The sequence below is a fragment of the Budorcas taxicolor genome, chromosome 1 (assembly GCF_023091745.1).
Source record: "Budorcas taxicolor isolate Tak-1 chromosome 1, Takin1.1, whole genome shotgun sequence".
Lineage (NCBI taxonomy): Eukaryota > Metazoa > Chordata > Mammalia > Artiodactyla > Bovidae > Budorcas > Budorcas taxicolor.
In genome coordinates, this window is record NC_068910.1 from 158645485 (window position 1) to 158667115 (window position 21631).

The 21631-nt window shown below is 36.9% G+C and overlaps 1 protein-coding gene across 1 annotated transcript in view; it reads left to right on the plus strand.

The window, feature by feature from the left end:
• The window catches only part of SPATA16 (spermatogenesis associated 16), a 272485-nt gene that overhangs the window by 100405 nt on the left and 150449 nt on the right, over nt 1-21631 (plus strand). The window contains 1 exon segment of the mRNA XM_052645324.1: nt 20431-20520. Coding sequence (XP_052501284.1) covers nt 20431-20520 — 90 coding nt within the window.

The window sequence follows — 21631 nt, forward strand, 5'->3', positions numbered from 1 at the left end:
AATGTGGGGGATGGCAAGTGCATACAATGGTGAAGAATATACTCAATTTGTGCTACAACAGTTTGCTATTACTGACTTGATTCCTGCAAGAGAGCCAGAAGCTTTACACACCATGTTGCTTTTGCAACATCAGTGCAAATGTCAACACAGTGAAAAATGAACATAATATCTTAAAATATTCTTATAAAAATAGCAATAATCTTGTAAAACCCATTTGTAATCTGCAGACCACACTTTGAGAATCACTATGCCAATTTATAGCATCCTTAGGATCCTTCCAGGTTTTGTATCTCTCATCTTCCTTCAGAATAGTTACAATGAGTGTGTTCCTTATTTTTTAATTGGAGGAAATTGCTTTACAATGTTGTGTTGGTTTCTGCCATACAACAATGCAAACCACCCATAATTGTATATAGATCACCTCCCTCTTGAGCCTCCCTCTCCTCTTCCCATTTCACCCCTCTATATCTTCTTAAAAAATGATTCTATCATATGCTTACTTAGTAATCCCTAAAGTCTTAGTAATTTCTTCCAAAAACTTAAAGGTCTTTTAACTAATGAACAAATCCTTAATAGGATTCTGTCTTCCCCTATAGCGAATTTATTACTTTAGCTAAGCAAATTTACATGACAGTTTTTAATATGGTTTACCATCTCTTATCACCAAGTCATTTGAGGGTCACTCTTTCAATTTGGATTTTCTACCTCTCTTCTCTAAGTGTTATCACTTCAAAGTGAGCTCAAGACTTACTTCCTCCTGACATCTTTCCAAAGTTTGCATTTTTCTGTCATTGCAGACCCTTAACACAAACCTTTCCATTTTTTCCATCTCCTTTGTATGCATTCCACAATTGTTTAAAGTTTTAGTTTATTTATTGTTCTTTATTTGTGTATTTTTATAATTTTTCACAATTGGATTAAAACTTCTTTTGGAGGGTAGTTACTTAGTACCTATTATTGCTTTTTAAATAAGCAAACAAACAACAACAAAAAAAACCCCTCCAAAATATATGCTGTTACATTATATTCACAGAAATGGCAGCACTTTAAAAGATATCTGAAAAAATGCATTCTTTCCAAAGTAATGGGAGATGACACTTTATTTGGCACAAGTCACAACAGGTTGCAAATTCAGTACTTTGAGCCAAAGAGAACCAGCTAGCAAGATGGAAGATGTAGTCATCGTTGTCAACAAAGAGAGAGTTAATAAACATATTAGAAAACCTCTTTTAGTTTCAAAGAGAAACCATTAACATTCTCATTCATAGGATTAGTAATTAGACTTCCTAATTGGAGTCACTTTGAGTAAAAGTAATTTGGTCTAGAAGTAATCACTGTATTCAAACTTGAGAGCCTTTCCCATAATCAAAGTCAATATCCAATTCAAATTTCGGCTTTCAATTCGTAAACTATGATACAATATATAATCTAGGGGTTTAGCTGAAATGGCCACTCTATACATATAATAAATGCAATGCTCAGTGCGATACATTTCCACTAATTCTGTTAATTCAGCAAAGGAAAATCACAAATTGTCAGAAGTTCAATTGTTTCATCAAGCATAAGAGTCACATTTTTTATCCTTTGGTATAGGAGCAAAAGGGGGTTGTATAGTAGGTAAAATATTGTTTATGGAAGCCATTTATTTAGTCACCAGACCAAAAAATCATGATGTTAATATAAACAATTTTAATACTTAATATACAAATAGTTTTGATTTAGCGATCAAAAGTCCCTCCACTTCTCATAGTTTGAAAGAAATAAGCATGCTGTTTCATTATCCAGTAAAACTATATAGTAGAATTCACTATAATTTCTCAGTTCATTTTAAAGATTCCTGCATAACTGCTGGTTGAAGACAGCATGAAAAGTATAAGTATACAGTTTAAGTATGTATTTACCCTTCTGGTTCTTTTCTTTAGAACCTGTACAGTGCCTGGAACATGGTTTACTTTCAATAATTGTTGCTGAATGAATCATAAGTAATTTCTGGTAGGTTAGAACAGAGGGGAATTTATTAATTATACTTTTCAAAGCAATCATTCTAAAATGCAGCCCACCCAGTAACATTAGAAAAAAAAAAAATGTACTATTTGTCATGCTGTTCTTGAACCACCCCACCACTACTCTGCCCTCCTCTCCCTCAATATAACAAAACAGATAAATAGGCCTTTACATCTACATCTTTGGTTTCTGAATCTTGATAGCTTTTCTACAAGAGAGTTGATAGTTGGTATTTGGTTCATGAACCCTACAGAAAAGATAATGGGGCCAAGACCATATTATTTGTTAAGAGAAAATGTCAAGAACAAAAAATGAAAATGTCAAAGGTAGGTTGATATACTGTATTACTTAAAGACTGTTTTGTTGGAAGAACTGACCAAGTGATTTACTAACAGCTTTTAGTGGACAGTCTTTGGATTACAATGTAGATGAAAAATAAATGGGAATCCAATCTAGGCATTTGACAGATGGAGAAAAAAAATGGGAAGACACAATTATAGTCTACAGAAACATGTGTTTCTTTTCAGGATTTCAAGTTATGAAAAATAATTTTGTATCAGAAATTTTCTTCAAAGGGTCTACTTATCTATCTATATCTCTACGTCCTTTAATTACATAAGCCACCTTTAATTCCTCATCACATTGGCATACAGGTAAGGATTAGGAAATTGTGTAAAGCTGATGTTCAAAAGGTGCAAAAGTCAGTGGAGAGAGGATCTTAGTATATTTGGGTCAAAACAGATGTAGATCTCCTTGTAAAATCTTAAGTATTTTTAGGTTTTCTGGTGGGTCCTGAATGTGTTCAGCCACTTAGTAATAAACAGTGCTTTATTCCATAAACATTGAGTGTCCATTATGTGTCATGAATTTGCTAGAGGTCCCCAATATAGAGGGGAAAAAAAAGGTTAAAGAAATGGAGGGAAAAAAAACAAGAAATGTTTTCTGTTGGTCAAAAAAGGCATATCACTGCATACTACCAAAGATCCAGTAGGGTGTCATATTTAATGTTTATTTTATGTATGTTAACTGATGATATTCATGTTGATGAACAATATGGAAGACTAACACCTGAAACAAACACAACATTGTAAATCAACTGTACCTCCAATAAAAAATTTTTAAAAAGAATATGGAAGACCAAACTAAATATGGAAAAACATGGAAGTGCTAAAATCTCCTTCTAAAGGTTCCTATTTCTTGGTATTGATGACACACTAAATTTGTTATTTGAATCCCTTAATCTTCAGTCTATTCTTCTAAACAAAGAAATTTCATTCTCAAATTCTAAAGTAAAATATATTTAAAAATTGATCCTAATCATTATTTAGTATGTATTTACTATTAGCTCCAAGTACTGCATTTCGGACTCTTTTGTTGACCATGATGGCTACTCCATTTCTTCTGAGGGATTCCTGTCTGCAGTAGTAGATATAATGGTCATCTGAGTTAAATTCACCCATTCCAGTCCATTTTAGTTCGCTGATTCCTAGAATGTCGACGTTCACTCTTGCCATCTCTTGTTTGACCACTTCCAATTTGCCTTGATTCATGGACCTGACATTCCAGGCTCCTATGCAATATTGCTCTTTACAGCATCGGACTTGCTTCTATCACCAGTCACATCCACAGCTGGGTATTGTTTTTGCTTTGGCTCCATCCCTTCATTCTTTCTGGAGTTATTTCTCTACTGATTTCCAGTAGTGTGTTGGGCACCTACTGACCTGGGGAATTCCTCTTTCAGTATCCTATCATTTTGCCTTTTCCTACTGTTCATGGGGTTCTCAAGGCAAGAATACTGAAGTGGTTTGCCAGTCCCTTTTCCAGTGGACCACATTCTGTCAGACCACATTCTCAAAAACGACAGATCTCTGTTTGTCTCCAAGGCAAACCATTCAATATCACAGTAATCCAAGTCTATGCCCCAACCAGTAATGCCGAAGAAGCTGAAGTTGAACAGTTCTATGAAGACCTACAAGACCTTTTAGAACTAACACCCAAAAAAGATGTCCTTTTCATTATAGGGGACTGGAATGCAAAAGTAGGAGTTCAAGAAACACTTGGAGTAACAGGCAAATTTGGCCTTGGAATGCGGAATGCAGCAGGGCAAAGACTAATAGAGTTTTGCCAAGAAAATGCACTGGTCATAGCAAACACCCTCTTCCAACAACACAAGAGAAGACTCTACACATGGACATCACCAGATGGTCAACACTGAAATCAGACTGATTATATTCTTTACAGCCAAAGATGGAGAAGCTCTATACAGTCAACAAAAAAAAAGACCAGGAACTGACAGTGGCTCAGATCATGAACTCCTTATTACCAAATTCAGACTTAAATTGAAGAAAGTAGGGAAAACCACTAGACCATTCAGGTATGACCTAAATCAAATCCCTTATGATTATACAGTGGAAGTGAGAAATAGATTTAAGGGCCTAGATCTGATAGACAGAATGCCTGATGAATTATGGAATGAGGTTCATGACATTGTACAGGAGACAGGGATCAAGACCATCCCCATGGAAAAGAAATGCAAAAAAGCAAAATGGCTGTCTGAGGAGGCCTTACAAATAGCTGTGAAAAGAAGAGAGGCGAAAAACACAGGAGAAAAGGAAAGATATAAGCATCTGAATGCAGAGTTCCAGAGAATAGCAAGAAGAGATAAGAAAGCCTTCTTCAGTGATCAATGCAAAGAAATAGAGGGAAAGACTAGAGATCTCTTCAAGAAAATTAGAGATACCAAGGGAGCATTTCATGCAAAGATGGGCTCGATAAAGGACAGAAATGGTATGGACCCAACAGAATCAGAAGATATTAAGAAGAGGTGGCAAGAATACACAGAAGAACTGTACAAAAAAGATATTCATGACCCAGATAATCATGATGGTGTGATCACTCACCTAGAGCCAGACATCCTGGAATGTGAAGTCAAGTCGGCCTTAGAAAAAGCATCACTACGAACAAAGCTAGTGGAGGAGATAGAATTCCAGTTGAGCTGTTTCAAATCCTGAAAGATGATGCTGTAAAAGTGCTGCACTCAATATGCCAGCAAATTTGGAAAACTCAGCAGTGGCCACAGGACTGGAAAAGGTCAGTTTTCATTCCAATCCCAAAGAAAAGTAATGCCAAAGAATGCTCAAACTACCACACAATTGCATTCATCTAACATGCTAGTAAAGTAATGCTCAAAATTCTCCAAGCCAGGCTTCAGCAATACGTGAACCGTGAACTTCCTGATGTTCAAGCTGGTTTTAGAAAAGGCAGAGGAACCAGAGATCAAATTGCCAACCTCCTCTGGATCATGGAAAAAGCAAGAGAGTTCCAGAAACACATCTATTTCTGCTTTATTGACTATGCCAAAGCCTTTGACTGTGTGAATCACAAGAAACTGTGGAAAATTCTGAAAGAGAAGGGAATACCAGACCACCTGACCTGCCTCTTGAGAAATCTGTATGCAGGTCAGGAAGCAACAGTTAGGACTGGACATGGAACAACAGACTGGTTCCAAATAGGAAAAGGAGTACATGAAGGCTGGATATCTTCACCCTGCTTATTTAACTTATATGCAGACTACATCATGAGAAACTCTGGACTGGAAGAAACACAAGCTGGAATCAAGATTGCTGGGAGAAATATCAAGAACCTCAGATCTGCAGATGACAACAGCCTTATGGCAGAAAGTGAAGAGGAACTAAAAAGCCTCTTGATGAAAGTGAAAGTGGAGAGTGAAAAGGTTGGCTTAAAGCTCAACATTCAGAAAAAGAAGATTATGGCATCCAGTCCCATCACTTCATGGCAAATAGATGGGGAAACAGTGGAAACAGTGTCAGACTTTATTTTGGGGGGCTCCAAAATCACTGCAGATTGTGACTGCAGCCATGAAATTAAAAGCTGGTTACTCCTTGGAAGAAAAGTTATGACCAACCTAGATAGCATATTCAAAAGCAGAGACATTACTTTGCCGACTAAGGTCTGTCTAGTCAAGGCTATGGTTTTTCCTGTGGTCATGTATGGATGTGAGAGTTGGACTGTGTAGAAGGCTGAGAGCTGAAGCATTGATGCTTTTGAACTGTGGCGTTGGAGAAGACCCTTGAGAGTCCCTTGGGCTGCAAGGAGATCCAATCAGTCCATTCTGAAGGAGATCAACCCTGGGATTTCTTTGGAAGGAATGATGCTAAAGCTGAAACTCCAGTACCATGGCCACCTCATGTGAAGAGCAGACTCATTGGAAAAGACTCTGATGCTGGGAGGGATTGGGGGCAGGAGGAGAAGGGAACGACAGAGGATGAGATGGCTGGATGGCATCACTGACTCATTGGATGTGAGTCTGAGTGAACTCCGGAAGCTGGTGATGGACAGGGAGGCCTGGCATGCTGCAATTCATGGGGTCGCAAAGAGTTGGACACAATTGAGCGACTGAAATGAACTGAACTGAACTATTAGCTCCATAAAGAGTACAGACACTATAATATCTCTCGTCTAAATATATATTTTTTGGAACTATGACATATAGCAATTTTTAAGGTACTTATCCTATTGACTCTTGGTCATGTCAAGAAATTAGGTCCTTGTTGCTCACTTGAGTAATTCCATAATTCAATATTTTGTACATAAAATTAATTGTAATTTGGCAAACAAAAATCAGGGATGATATTCAACTTACTCTGATAGCTTCTTTAAATTTGTTTTCTTCTGCTGTGATACGTACATGCTAAGATCTCAAGAAATAGTTGAGAATGATTTCTTCTTGTTGTTTCCCTAAAGAGTTAAATTTACTTTCATGCTTTTGCAAAAACATGCTTTGCCACTGCTTCGTCAGAGCCATATGCTTTATTTGACAACAATCTACTGTACTTTTCTTATTTCAAAAACCAACACCTTTAACTGTAATTTTATGCTCTAATACTTCATAAAATAGTTCCATTTCTCCCACGTAAATTAAATTGGGACATTTTATTTTCCCGTCTTATTTGTCAATATAAGATATTTAAAGTGAACACATGGACTTCTTAATTCGTCTCAATATGTTGAGGACTGTTATACTTTATTTTGGCTTGTAATTCCAGCTACCAACCTTTTGTAGTGAGGCAAGTGAATAAGTAAGATGCAACCAGTAAGATTTCATTAAATCCTTTTGTGGTGACAGCACTAGTGCTTAAGTTTCCTTTATATTCCTATTCCTTTCACCTACCCAGGAATTTTGATTACTAGATTGAGATTTGTATTATACCAACAGCCCACAGTGAAAGAATTTCTATTATTAAGAAGCAACTTTTTATGACTAGCATATTTAACTTAGCGTAATACCTGAAGTGTCATCCAGGTTGCAAGCATGTGTCAGAATTTCTTTCCTTTTTAAGGCTAATATTCCATTGTCTGTATATACCATATTGTATTAACCCACGTATCTGCTGATGGACACTTAGGTTGCTTCCACCTTTAGGCTTATGCAAATAACAATGCTATGAACATGGAGATACATCTTTGAAGCACTGCTTTCAATTCTTTTGGGTATATACACAGAAGTGGAAATGCTGGATCATCCTGTAATTCTATTTCTAAATTTTTGAGAAATTGCCATACTGTTTTCCGTAGCAGGTGCACCATCATTCCCATAAATCATGCATGAGGTTTCTAATAGCTCCATGTCCTTGCCAACATCTGTCATTTTCTGTTTTTTTTTTTTTAATAGTAGCCATTCTAATAAGTATGAGGTGGTATCTCATTGTGGTTTTGATTTGCATTTCCTTAATGATCAGTGATGTCGAGCATCTTTTTCATGTGCTTATTGGCCATTTGTTTACCTTTGGAGGAATTATTCAAGTCCTTTGCTCAGTTTTTAATTAGATTGTTTGTTTCTTCACTGCTGAGTTTTAGAAACTCCTTTTATATTCTAGATATTGATCCTTTTTCAGATACAAAATTTGCAAATATTTTCTCTTTTCACTTTTGCATTTTCACTCTGTTGATAGTGTCCTTTGATAAACAGAAGTTTCTAATTTTGATATACTCCAGTTTATTTATTTTTCCTTTTGTTCCCTATAACTTTTACTTTGATTTAACTTCATAAATATTCTACAAGCTGCCTTAAAATCTACCTAAAACAGAATATAGATAATAATGTAATCACTCATTCTTTAATATTAGGTATTCTTAGATTTTCCTATGATATTTTAATTTTTAGAGCTTGTTATGAATTCTTTTTTATTTGTTAATGGTATGAATATAACAAATACTTCTTGCTTATCTGAACAAAAATTATTTATATAGGGAAACGATTTTCCTTGGGTCTCCTAACTTTTTGCATGCCTTGTAAACAAGGCACTGACTGGCCTCTGCTCTGATCTATCTTTTCAAAGATGACTATGTGGGAAACAACCTTGGAAGAGAGGTCAAGTCTCCTTACAGCCTTGGAAGATGAAATAGCATCTCCCTCTAGACCTACTCCGGGAGTTGGTGATGGACAGGGAAGCCTGGCATGCTGCGGTTCATGGGGTTGCAAAGAGTCAGACACAACTGAGCGACTGAACTGAACTAGACCTACAAACAGGCATGCTTGCCGTCAATTGTAAGACACTTATATCCCCTAAGCCCAGGATTCCTCTCCTATAATGCAATCTACTGCATGTGAAGGCTTCACTTGGCCTTCTTTGCTTTACTATCTGGGAACTGCTGCTCAAGGAACCAGTACAACAAAAGACTGATTGGCTACTTCTGCTGCTGTGAGTAAGGAACTGCCCCTTGTCTCTAGCCTTGGAGGGTCACAACTTCTAAAAGTACCCATAAAACTATGGCATGCTAACTTGTTAGCTTGAAGTAGGGGGGTACCCTTCACAGTGAACAATGTATGCTATTACTGTGTAACACAGGGAACTTACTCATTTCCTTTAAACAGAAGGAAATCCAAAAAAGACAGGATATAAGTAAATGTATAGTGAATTCCCTTTGCTGTACAGCAGAAACTAACTCAACATGGTAAAGCAACTATACTGTAATTAAAAATTATAAAAATGTGTTCTAAGAGATTTTTGAATATCCTTGAAAGGATAGTCTAAATATCTTTGAAAGTCATTTAGCCTAACTCCCACTCAGTCAAAAATTTCTTCTACACATCCTGACAGATGGCATTTGAAATATTACTTAAATGATTCTAGTAAAAGGAAACACTTCTCAAAGCTTTTTGCATCATTGATTATTAAGTCCCTCCTTATGTTGAACTGAACTATTTGTAACTTTATAATACTAGCTTTTGCCTGATTTCATCTTTTTTACATAGAATAATTATTCTATTTTTCACATGGCAGGTCTTTCTATTTGAAAGTACTTATTTAGTCTCCACTAATCTCACTTAATTCTCTGAACATATCAATTTCATTCCATATTCTTCCCATACTATGTTCTATAGATCCACTGGACTCTCTAGACACACCCCAAAATGGTAATGATTCCCAGAGGTGTGTCTATATGGCTATAGAACAGTTCAGTGATAAATGAATTGTTTATCAATTGTTATCAGTGATAAACACATCATTTTAACAGAATGCCATTGATTCATTTAGCATAAATTTTATATACCATTTTTGTAGCTCTATCATATTGTCCTATTGTGTTCAGCTTGTGATTAGTTAAAATATTCAGGCTTTTCCCCCATAGCCATACTCAAGCCATAATTATATTTGTAAAACTGACTTTTAGAATCCATAACAAAGATTTTTTAAAAGATTTTGTCTCTGTCATCAGTAATACTATTTTTTGCTACATATAACCTGTGCCATCGGAAAAAATTATAGGCATTCTTTCAATCTCTAAATACTAGTCACTAATGGAAATACTGTCTACAAAAAGGGCTAAGGACAAGCCATTGAACTTCTTTCATAACAATCCAGACTATACTTCAACAGTACTGATCAGTTGTTCAACAAGTTATAATCTACTGAATGAGGCCATTTTCCCACATAAATATCATCACAAAGATATCATGCTTTGGGGAAATAAAAGTGTTTCATTTGTTTCCTTGGCATTCTCTAGATCTACCAACTATTTCTAAAAGAATGTCAGCACTTTACTAAGATATTAAGAAGACTGTCACTCAGGAGGATGTGTCATTGCTAATTTACATTGATTACACTGCTAATTTACTAATGATTAAGCAAGGTAAAACCAATGAATTTAGGCATCTTTACCTAAATAAGAAATTGCTTTCCTAATCCCCAGTCTAAAGCCTTAAGCCCTGGAAGTAGTGATAACTAATGTTCTCATTCACAGAGTTCAAGCTTCTGATTGAGATGTAGAAGAAAAACACATCTGTCTCTGCGGTAATCAGTATGAAATTCTGCCTCCATTGCCACTTTTTGATGTGGTTGGAAAAATAATATATCCTTATTGTAGTGATGCTGAAGCTGAAGCTCCAGTGCTTTGGCTACCTGATGCAAAAGCCATCTCATTAGAAAACACCCTGATGCTGGGAACGATAGAAGGCATGAGGAGAAGGGGACAATAGAGAATGAGATGGCTGGATGGATGGCATCATCAACTCAGTGGACATGAGTCTGAATAAACTCCGGGAGATAGTGAAGGACAAGGAGCCCTGGCATGCTGCAGTCTATGGGGTCCCAAAGAGTTGAACACAACTGAGCGACTGAATGACAACAATTCTGTTTATTAATTTAACACTTTTTTGAATTGATAACGAATCCAAGTTACCCCTACAAAAGGTCAGTGGACAAAGTCCACAATCATATTGATAGATCAAAAGGGTATTTGAAAAAAAAAAGTAAGCATTTACTTCGGATAATAACTCTTGGAAAATAATTTTTCTCAAACTAATTCATAATCGTAGTTATCAATGAAACACTGAAGCATCCATAGATCACTTCACTTATTTAAACTCCTTTTAAAAAATTTTAGCCTAAGCAGTAAAAGAAAAAACATGAATATTGGAAAGCAGTACCAGACATCATTATTTGCAGATGATGTGAATAAAACTATATTATTGCAATATTAAGAAATAAGGATACAAAAATTAATAATCTTAAAATACATTCTAAATCAATTAGAAGTTAGGATATACAACAGAAATAAAATCCTATTCTTATCATGTATACCTGTGGTGCTTCTCAAACTTTGATGTACATATAAATCACCTGAGGATCTTGCTAAAATGAAGATTCAGTACATTTGCAATCAAGATTTAATATTTCCAATGATCTTCCAAGTGATGATGATCATACTTTGAGTAGTTATGTGTGTATATATGGATATGTATACACATACACATATACTAATATGTATAATCCACATCTATAATTTTTAAACTTTAGAATTAAAAACAAATCTGTAAAAACTCTTTTACAAAAAGGTAAAAGAAAGGTTAAGGATTACTGGATGACATAAAATAATACTTGAATGAAGAGAATGTCATGTTCCTGGATAGGAAGATAACAGTATAAAAATGTCTGTTCTTCCTCAGATCAGTTCAGTAGCTGAGTTGTGTCTGCCTCTTTGCGACCCCATGGACTGCAGCACGCCAGGCCTCCCTATCCAACACCAACTCCTGGAGTTTACTCAAACTCATGTCCATCAAGCTGGTGATGCCATCCAACCATTTCATCCTCTGTCATCCCCTTCTACTCCTGCCTCCAATCTTTCCCAGCATCAAGGTCTTTTCAGATGAGTCAGTTCTTTGCATCAGGTGGGCAAAGAATTGGAGTTTCAGCTTCAACATCAGTCCTTCCAATGAATATTCAGAACTGATTTCCTTTAGGATGTACTAGTTGGATCTCCTTGCAGTCTAAGGGACTCTCAAAAGTCCTCTCCAACACCACAGTTCGAAAGCATCAATTCTTCATCACTCAGCCTTCTTTATGTTCCAAGTCTCACATCCATACATGACTAATGGAAAAACCATAGCCTTGACTAGATGGACTTTTGTTGGCAAGGTAATGTCTCTGCTTTTTAATATGCTGTCTAGGTTGGTCATAAGTTTTCTTCCAAGGGGCAAGCGTCTTTTAATTTTATAGCTGCAGTCACCATCTGTGGTGATTTTGGAGCCTCCAAAAATAAAGTCTGACACTGTTTCCACTGTTTCCCCATCTATTTGCCATGAAGTGATGGGACCAGATGCCATGAGCTTAGTTTTCTGAATGTTGAGCTTTAAGCCAACTTTTTCAATCTCCTCTTTCACTTTCATCAAGAGGTCCTTTAGTTCTTCCTAAAATTAGTTTAATGCCTTTAACACAAATGAAAACCACTAAATGTGGGAGTGTTTGCAACCTTAAAAAATGAATATCATAAAGTTCATCAAAAGAATAAATATTTCATATCAGATATATTTTCCAGAGACCATTAGGCAGTGCTTTCCCTTCCAGAAATTAATGACAAGAATTAAAACCATTTGTTTCTGTCACAGAAACGGGCAGATCAAAATTGTATGTACAAAGTCTAGCCACTGATCCAAGCGTGCACACAAACTTAGTATATAATAAAGGTGACATATCAAATCACTGGGAAAAAATATGAATCATCTGACAAGTGAATTGAGATATAACTAATAATCATTGAAATAGACATATACTGGTCAAAAATATTATGACTTTAAGACTTAATAAAACAAGTACACACAATCATCAAATAATATGAAACTTGAAATAAAAGACATGACTACTGGAAAACAATAGCTTTGACTACACGGACATTTGTTGGCTAAGTAATGTCTCTGTTTTCTCATATGCTGTCTAGGTTGGTCATAACTTTCCTTAGAAGGAGTAAGTGTCTTTTAATTTCATGGCTTCAATCACCATCTGCAGTGATTTTGGAGCCCAAAAAAATAAAGTCTGCCACTGTTTCCACTGTTTCCCCATCTATTTGCCATGAAGTGATGGGACCAGATGCCATGATCTTCGTTTTCTGAATGTTGAACTTTAAGCCAACTTTTTCACTCTCCTCTTTCACTTTCATCAGAGGCTCTATAGTTCTTCTTCTCTTTCTGCCATAAGGGTGGTGTCACCTGCATATCTGAGGTTATTGATATTTCTCCTGGCAAACTTGATTCCAGCTTGTGCTTCCTCCAGCCCAGCGTTTCTCATGATGTACTTTGCATATAAGTTAAATAAACTAGGTAACAATATACAGCCTTGACATACTCCTTTCCTGATTTGGAACCAGTCTGTTATTCAATCAGATGTTCAAGCTGTTTTTAGAAAAGCTAGAGGAATCAGAGATCAAATTGCTAACATCCACTGGATCATCAAAAAAGCAGGAGAGTTCCAAAAAACATCTATTTCTGCTTTATTGACTATTCCAAAGCCTTTGACTGTGTGGTCACAAAAATACTGTGGAAAATTCTGAAAGAGATGGGAATACCAGACCATCTGACCTGCCTCTTGAGAAACCTGTATGCAGGTCAGGAAGCAATGGTTAGAATGGGACATGGAACAACAGACTGGTTCCAAATAGGAAAAGGAGTACGTTAAGGCTGTACATTGTCACCCTGCTTATTTAACTTATATGAAGAGTACATCATGAGAAATGCTGGGCTGGAAGAAGCGCAAACTGGAATCAAGATTGCCAGGAGAAATATCAATAACCTCAGATATGCAGATGACACCACCCTTATGGCAGAAAGTGAAGAGGAACTAAAAAGCCTCTTGATGAAAGCGAAAGAGGAGAGTGAAAAAGTTGGCTTAAAGCTCAATATTCAGAAAATGAAGATCATGGCATCTGGTCCCATCACTTCATGGGAAATAGATGGGGAAACAGTGGAAACAATGGCAGACTTTATTTTTGGGGGCTCCAAAATCACTGCAGATGGTGATTGAAGCCATGAAATTAAAAGACTCTTACTCCTTGGAAGGAAAGTTATGACCAACCTAGACAGCATAGGAAAAAGCAGATACATCACTTTGCCAACAAAGGTCCATTTAGTCATGGCTATGGTTAACCAGTAGTCATGTCTTTTATTTTAAGTTTGATATTATTTGATATTTGTGTGTACTTGTTTTATTAAGTCTTAAAGTTATAACACCAAATAATTCATGCTTTTGAACTGTGGTGCTGGAGAAGACTCTTGAGAGTCTCTTGGACTGCAAGGAGATCCAACCAGTCCATCCTAAAGGAGATCAGTCCTGGGTGTTCATTGGAAGGACTGATGTTGAAGCTGAAACTCCAATACTTCGGCCATCTAATGTGAAGAGCTGACTCATTTGAAAAGACTCTGATGCTGAGAAAGACTGAGGGCAGGAGAAGCAGATGACAGAGGATTATATGGTTGGATGGCATTACCGACTCAATGGACATCGGTTTGGGTAGACTCCGGGAGTTGGTGATGGACAGGGATGCCTGGCGTGCTGCAGTTCATGGGGTCGCAAAGAGTCAGACACGACTGAGTGACTGAACCGAACTGACACAAAGGCTTTCTCATAGTCAATAAAGCAGAAATAGATGTTTTCTGGAACTTTCTTGCTTTTTCGATAATCCAACGGATGTTGGCAATTTGATCGCTATTTCGTATGCCTTTTCTAAATCCAGCTTGAACATCTGGACATTCACAGTTCTTGTATTGCTGAAGCCTTACTTGGAGAATTTTGAGCATTACTTCACTAGCATGTGATGTGAGCACAATTTGTGGTAGTTTGAATCTTTTTGGCATTGCCTTTCTTTGGGTTTGGAATGAAAACTCGTCTTTTCCAGTCCTGTGGCCATTGCTGAGTTTTCCAAATTTGCTAACATATTGAGTGAAGCCCTTTTACAGCATCATCTTTTAGGTTTTGAAATAGCTCAACAGGAATTCTATCACCTCCACTAGCTTTATTTGTAGTGATGCTTCCTAAGGCCCACTTGACTTTGCATTCCAGGATATCTGGCTCTAGGTGAATGATCACACTCGTAGTTATCTGGGTCATGAAGATCTTTTTTGTATAGTTGTTCTGTGTTTGCCACCTCTTCTTAGTATATCTGCTTCTTTTAGGTCCATACCATTTCTGTCCTTTACTGAGCCCATATTTGCATGAAATGTTCCCTTGGTATCTCTAATTTTCTTGAAGAGATCTCTAGTCTTTCCTATTCTATTGTTTTCCTCTATTTCTTTGTACTGATCACTGAGGAAGGCTTTCTTTTCTCTCCTTGCTATTCTTTGGAACTCTGCATTCAGATGCTTATATCTTTCCTTTTCTCCTTTGCTGTTTGCTTTTCTTCTTTTCACAGCTATTTCTAAGGCCTTATCTGACAGCTATTTTGCTTTTTTTGCATTACTTTTTCTTGGTGATGGTCTTACTCCCTGTCTCCTGTACAATGTCACAAACCTCCATCCATAGTTCATCAGGTACTCTGTGTATCAGATCTAGTCCCTTAAATCTATTTCTCACTTCCACTGTATAATTGTTAGGGATTTGATTTAGGTCATACCTGAATGGTCTAGTGGTTTCCCTACTTTCTTCAATTTAAGTCTGAATTTGGCAATAAGGAGTTCATGATATGAGCCACTGTCAGCTTCTGGTCTTGTTTTTGCTGACTGTATAGAGCTTCTCCATCTTTGCTGTAAAGAATATAATCAATCTGATTTTGCAGTTGGTCATCTGGTGATGTCCATGTGTAGAGTCTTCTCTTGTGTTGTTGGAAGAGGGTGTTTACTATGACCGGTATGTACTCTTGGCAGAACTCTATTAGCCTTTGCTCTGCTTCATTCCTCATTCCAAGGCCAAATTTGCCTGTTACTCCAGGTGTTTCTTGACTTTCTACTTTTGCATTCCAGTCCCCTATAATGAAAAGGACATCTTTTGGGGGTTTACTTCTAGAAAGTCTTATAGCTATTCATAGAACCATTCAACTTCTGCTTCTTCAGCATTACTGGTTGGGCATAGACTTGGATTACTGTGACATTGAATGGTTTGGTTTGGAATCAAACAGAGTCATTCTGTCATTTTTGAGACTGCATCCAAGTACTGCATTTTGGACTCTTTTGTTGACCATGATGGCTACTCCATTTCTTCTAAGGATTCTTGCCCACAGTAGTAGATATAATGGTCATCTGAGTTAAATTCATCCATTTCAGTCCATTTTAGTTTGCTGATTCCTAAAATATCAGCGTTCACTCTTGCCATCTCCTGTTGACCACTTTCAATTTGCACTGATTCATGTACCTAACGTTCCAGGTTCCTATGCAATATTGCTCTTTACAGCATCGGACTTTGCTTCCATCACCAGTCACATCCACAACTGGGTATTGTTTTTGCTTTGGCTCTGTCTCTTCATTCTTTCTGGAGTTGTTTCTCCACTGATCTCCAGTAACATATTGGGCACCTACCAACCTGGGAAGTTCATCTTTCAGTGTCCTATCTTTTTGCATTTTAATACTGTTCATGGTATATGGACTGGGAAATCATACTGGGAAACAGACTCTTGGAGGGCACAACAGAACCTTGTGCACCAGGACCCAGGAGAAAGAAGCAGCAATGCCACAAGAGACTGTGCCAGACTTGCCTGTGGGTGTCTGGGAGTCTCCGGTGGAGGAATGTGTCAGTGGTGGCCTGCTGCAGGGTTGGGGGCACTGAGTGTAGCCGTACACGCGTGGGAACTTTTGAGGGAGGTCACCATTATCTTCATTACCTCCACCATAGTTTGGTCCCAGGTAAATAGGAAGGAGGGAACACAGCTCAACCCATCAACAGAAAGTTGAATTTAAGATTTACTGAGCATGGCCCCACCCATCAGAACAAGACCCAGTTTCCCCCTCAGTCAGTCTATCCCATCAGGATGCTTCCATAAGCTTCTTATCCTTCTCCATCAGAGGGCAGACAGTCTGAAAACCATAGTCACAGAAAACTAACCAATCTAATCACATGGACCACAGCCTTGTCTAACTCAATGAAGCTATGAGCCAATGCATGTAGGGCCACACAAGACGGATGGGTCATGGTGGAGAGTTCTGGAGGTCCACTGGAGAAGGGAATGGCAAACCACTTCAGTACTCTTGCCTTGAGAACCCCATGAACAGTTTTTGAAAAGGCAAAAAAGATAACAGGATTAGCCAGAAAGTTTTCAGGAAGGAGAAACTGTCTGAAAGCAGGATAAATTGTTGTTATATAATCCTTAGTACAGAGTTTAAACTGTGTTGTTTGTTGTGTAATCATTGCTTTAAAAAAAAAAAAAAGTGTTTTATGTGACTAAGACTAAGGAATGTAGAGAGAGAGAGAAAAAAAAAGAGGTTTGTCCTTTCCTCCTCCTTGAGAATTCCAGACCCCTCTCTCCTCCCCTGACTTCTTATCAAGCTACCTAGGAACTGACTGTCTCATTACTAACACTGTCTTCATTCCTCTGACAAAAATTCAATGACTTCCATAACTTAGCCATTCTAACATGATTCTTATTTTTACCACAACCCCTATCAACATAACTAAGTCATAACTATTTCCTCTCTTTTAAAATCAAACCAATCAGCATAGAGATCTGTCTCTGATTATAACTGTAGAGTTGATTTATTTTCATTACAGTCCCAGTCAGATTGTACATTTCAGTCATAGACAGCCTCCCATAGGTCCCCAAATGGCATCAAATGATGAATGATTAAGAACTTTTTAAAAGATAAACCAATATTTCCTCTGCAAGTTATATACAACATAAAATACATCTTTAAAAGGGCATTATAGAAAGCATCAAATAAATCAATAAAATGCAAAAAGTAGGCTTTACAATCACTACTAGCATTTCCTTGCCAAATAACTAACAGTGCATATCATAAGCACACAGTGAATGCTGCAATAATTATAAAGAAGCCAAAAATAATAAATGGCCAAATAATATCTCATCCCAAATTTCTAAACTTCCTTTTGTAAGTACCGTCACCTTCAGGGTAGACTAGGTCCTAAACCTCTTGGTCCCTCTTATGAAGCAATGATTCACATTGCTCAGTGTAGGATGTTGTACAGTTTAGAAGAACCTAGTCCAGTTTAGCAACAGTGACTTCCAAACTCATGTCCTCTACTGTATTTCTTCAACACCATAAAAAGGACTTGTAATTATAAGAAATTCTTAAAGAAACCTGTTCTTTTTAAAAATTACACTGAAACAATGTTTCTCTCACTACCCACAAAAATCTCTTCCAAAACCACTTCAATGACTCCTCCTCTCCCTTAGCCCTCTATTTTAGTAAACCCTTCTCTCATCACTACTCCTCCTGTCCACCACACCCCATGCTTCTCTCCAGTCTAATCCATTTTAATGAGAAGAACACATCTGGCAAAGCAAGATTCTTGAAGAATAGCTCAGTAAAACCAAATTGCTGCATCATGGGCAAAAAGATAACAAAGGAAAAAAATATATGTTCATTCGTAAGGATTTTGTCTCATCATATTTGCAGATATTTACTAAAAATGCTTAAGTGAATAAATATTACTAAGTAAGAGGAAAGAATTAGCCGTGTTGTGAAATAAAAGTTTCTGGTCAGAGTTGGAAGACCCAGGCCCCTAGACAGAGCACTTTTCTTTTCACTCTGACCTAGTTTTACAAGATTACTCTTACAGGGATAAAATTTACGAACATATTTCATTAACATACCTTTTTCTGAATTAATATAAAGTATTAGTACTAGATATTAATAGGAGGCTTGGTGGCCCAGAAGTTACAGTGTCTGCCTCTAATACGGGACACCTGGGTTCGATTCCTGGGTTGGGAAGATCCCCTGGAGAAGGAAATGGCAACCGACTCCAGTATTCTTGCCTGGAGAATCCCATGGACGGAGAAGCCTGGTGGGCTACAGTCCATGGGGTCGCAAAGAGTCGGACACGACTGAGCGACTTAACTTATTAATAGTTCAGTGTTGATATGGAATAAACTCATGGAATAGGCTTTAAATTTCCAATAGCTTAATCAGAAATCACTAAAGCAAATGGTCTGTGTTCTTACGGGATTAATGTATTTATTTGTACAAATTTTTAGTCATAGAATGTAGTAAAACTTTACTAACCCAGGCTTCTTTAATTCAGAAATCATCACAGAGAAGGAGTAAGATAACTTACAAAGAAGTGCTGAGGCTGGAGATGAGAAACATAATAATAAACTTGAAGCAGCATTGCAACCAGATTTTAGAAGGGTCCCTTAGTCTCTCTGGATTCTATTCACTTGTGTTTAAAGTGAACTAAACTAGTCAGTCAATTCACCTCATCATCATATAATTCTATGGCTCTATGTGGTTCAGATAGATGCAGCTTTTTTATTTTATTCTTTCCATAAGCAATGTTTCTGGGAATGGGATTATTCTTGTCTGTATGTTTTTCTCAATCCGGAGCTCATGAATGGCCTTAAAGGATCACATGAATTCCCTGAATTTAAGCAACCATGTTTATGTGCATTTTTTTAGACAGAGGTTCACAGCTTTAACTCTCGAAAACCTTTGTGAACCTCTCAAAAAAAAAAAAAAGATCAAGAATCACTTCCTTCATTAATAGACTAATTCTAAGTGATTCTCATCAACTTGTTAAAGCAGGCACACACACAAAATTGCTTAATAATCCTGTGTTGGTTCTATAACATTATGTGTCTTACATCCGTAAACACAACACATTCTGTTATAAGCTATCCCTCAAACTTTCACTAATGGCTCTCTCCTCATTTGGTGATGAGTTGTGCTCTTCATCTGTCTAGGTCACCTCATTATATCAAAAGCTTTGAACAGTTCCTGGCTCTCAGGGAAGCAAGGGAAAAGAAGAGCTACCAGTTTATCTCTAGGGAAAGAAGGTAGCTGTGGAGTGATCATCATCTCATCTGAGCTTGGATTGTGACTCCAAAACTCTGTGAGATAGTGGAAGAATCAGCAAGCAAGGATAGATAATCTTATCCAAAATCAAGCCTTGAAATTTCAGCAAAAGAAAATGTAAACCCAAAGTAAACAAGGGCTTTACCAAAAGTGGCAAGGTGAGGACCAGAATGCTTAGCCAATGGTCAGGGTTCCTACCATTTCACTACAATTGTCCAACTGGGAGAAGGCACAGAACCCAACATGGATTGCAAATGAACAAGTCACCTATTCCAGTTCCTCTCTTTTACATGAAATCCAGCAGCTAACAATCTCCTTCTTCATTATGGGTAGATATACCACAATCTGAGATTTTTGCCTAATTTATTAGCATATGACAAATAAAATAATACCATGTCTTATATGTAATAAAAGTTAGATCCAAATTCTTTGTCATTGTTATAGCTATAAAAGTTAGCCAGTGTTATAAATAAAATTGCTTTTATCATGCAAACTTAATTTTCAATAATGCTTGTTTATTTGTCTTAACTGACAATTACAGGAAGAAAAAATCATCCATTTCCTAGTATCTTTTGAAATAGATGTATGTAAAATTGGATGATTGTTATTTCATTCCTATACACTTCTGGAAATTGACTTTTAAGAGCTTAATAACATTTGCATTTCTTTTATCTTTTCAGGAGCATTGTTTTAAACCCTGCCTATTTCCGAAATCATCTTCGTCAGGCAACAGTGTTTAGATGTCTGGAGAGATATTCAGAAGCTGCCCGGTATGTTTATTATAACTTTTGTGAAGATTTATTTCAAGTTAAATTAATTTCATTCTCAGCTTCTGGTAATAGCATAATAGAACTTTCCATTTCTCTCATGGAATATGATTTTACCAGAATTATTGTCTTATAAATGTCAAACCAACAATTATTGACTATCTTTTTCTTTAATTAAAGCCACTCTGTGTTCATAGCTCTTGGGAAAATTCAAACTTTCCAGCCATGAGGTCACTGATAATGATGGGAAAACTTCCAGGGAAGATTAGAAATGAACTTGACCTCTTGCTCTCAAGTACATTCCTGATCCTAGTTGTAATGACACAATTTTGTGACTATCTCTTTCTTGAGTTCTAGAAATAAAATCCAACCACATGAAAAGGATCTCAGCAGCCCATTTCTAGAAAAGATGGTCTAAGTTATAACACCAAGCGTTTTAAGAGGTGTCCTAAAGTATTGTCTCTTGGACCTGCAATATGTTTCATAAAAACCTAGTGAAGCAGCTCCTGATATTCTCATCCCCAGAACCTAGACTTATAGCAAAGAATTACAAGACTTGTGTAACAGCCTCCATGCTACACTCAGAATTTCTTTGCACCTGTGACAATGAAGGCTTTTTGTTCCTGAGTTAAGATTATCATATTAGACTCCCCTTCCCTTTAATAAATTCTCTCAAAGAATTTTCTTCATCTCCTAATGTATAGGTATCTATTGTTTCTTACCCAGCCAATTTACCATCCAAGGATTTTATCAGTAAAGTGTGAGTGGTTTCTACATACATTCCAAACATAACTCCTAGAGAGAAATCCATAGTAATAGGAATGGGGAGCCTAGGTTGCTGGTGGCTACTATCTCTGTAACATTTATAAATAACACTTTCTTAGAAAATGAAAACTTTAAGAAATTTAAATAATAAATAATAAAAATAGTAATAAAATGATTTCATAAAATTGATACTATGAGTTTGACATGCATTCTATAAGACAGTCCTAGGTATTAAATGGAAACCCACTCCAGTGTTCTTGTCTGAAGAATCCCAAGGATGGGGGAGCCTGCTGGGCTGCCATCTATGGGGTCACACAGAGTCAGACACGACTGAAGCAACCTAGCAGCA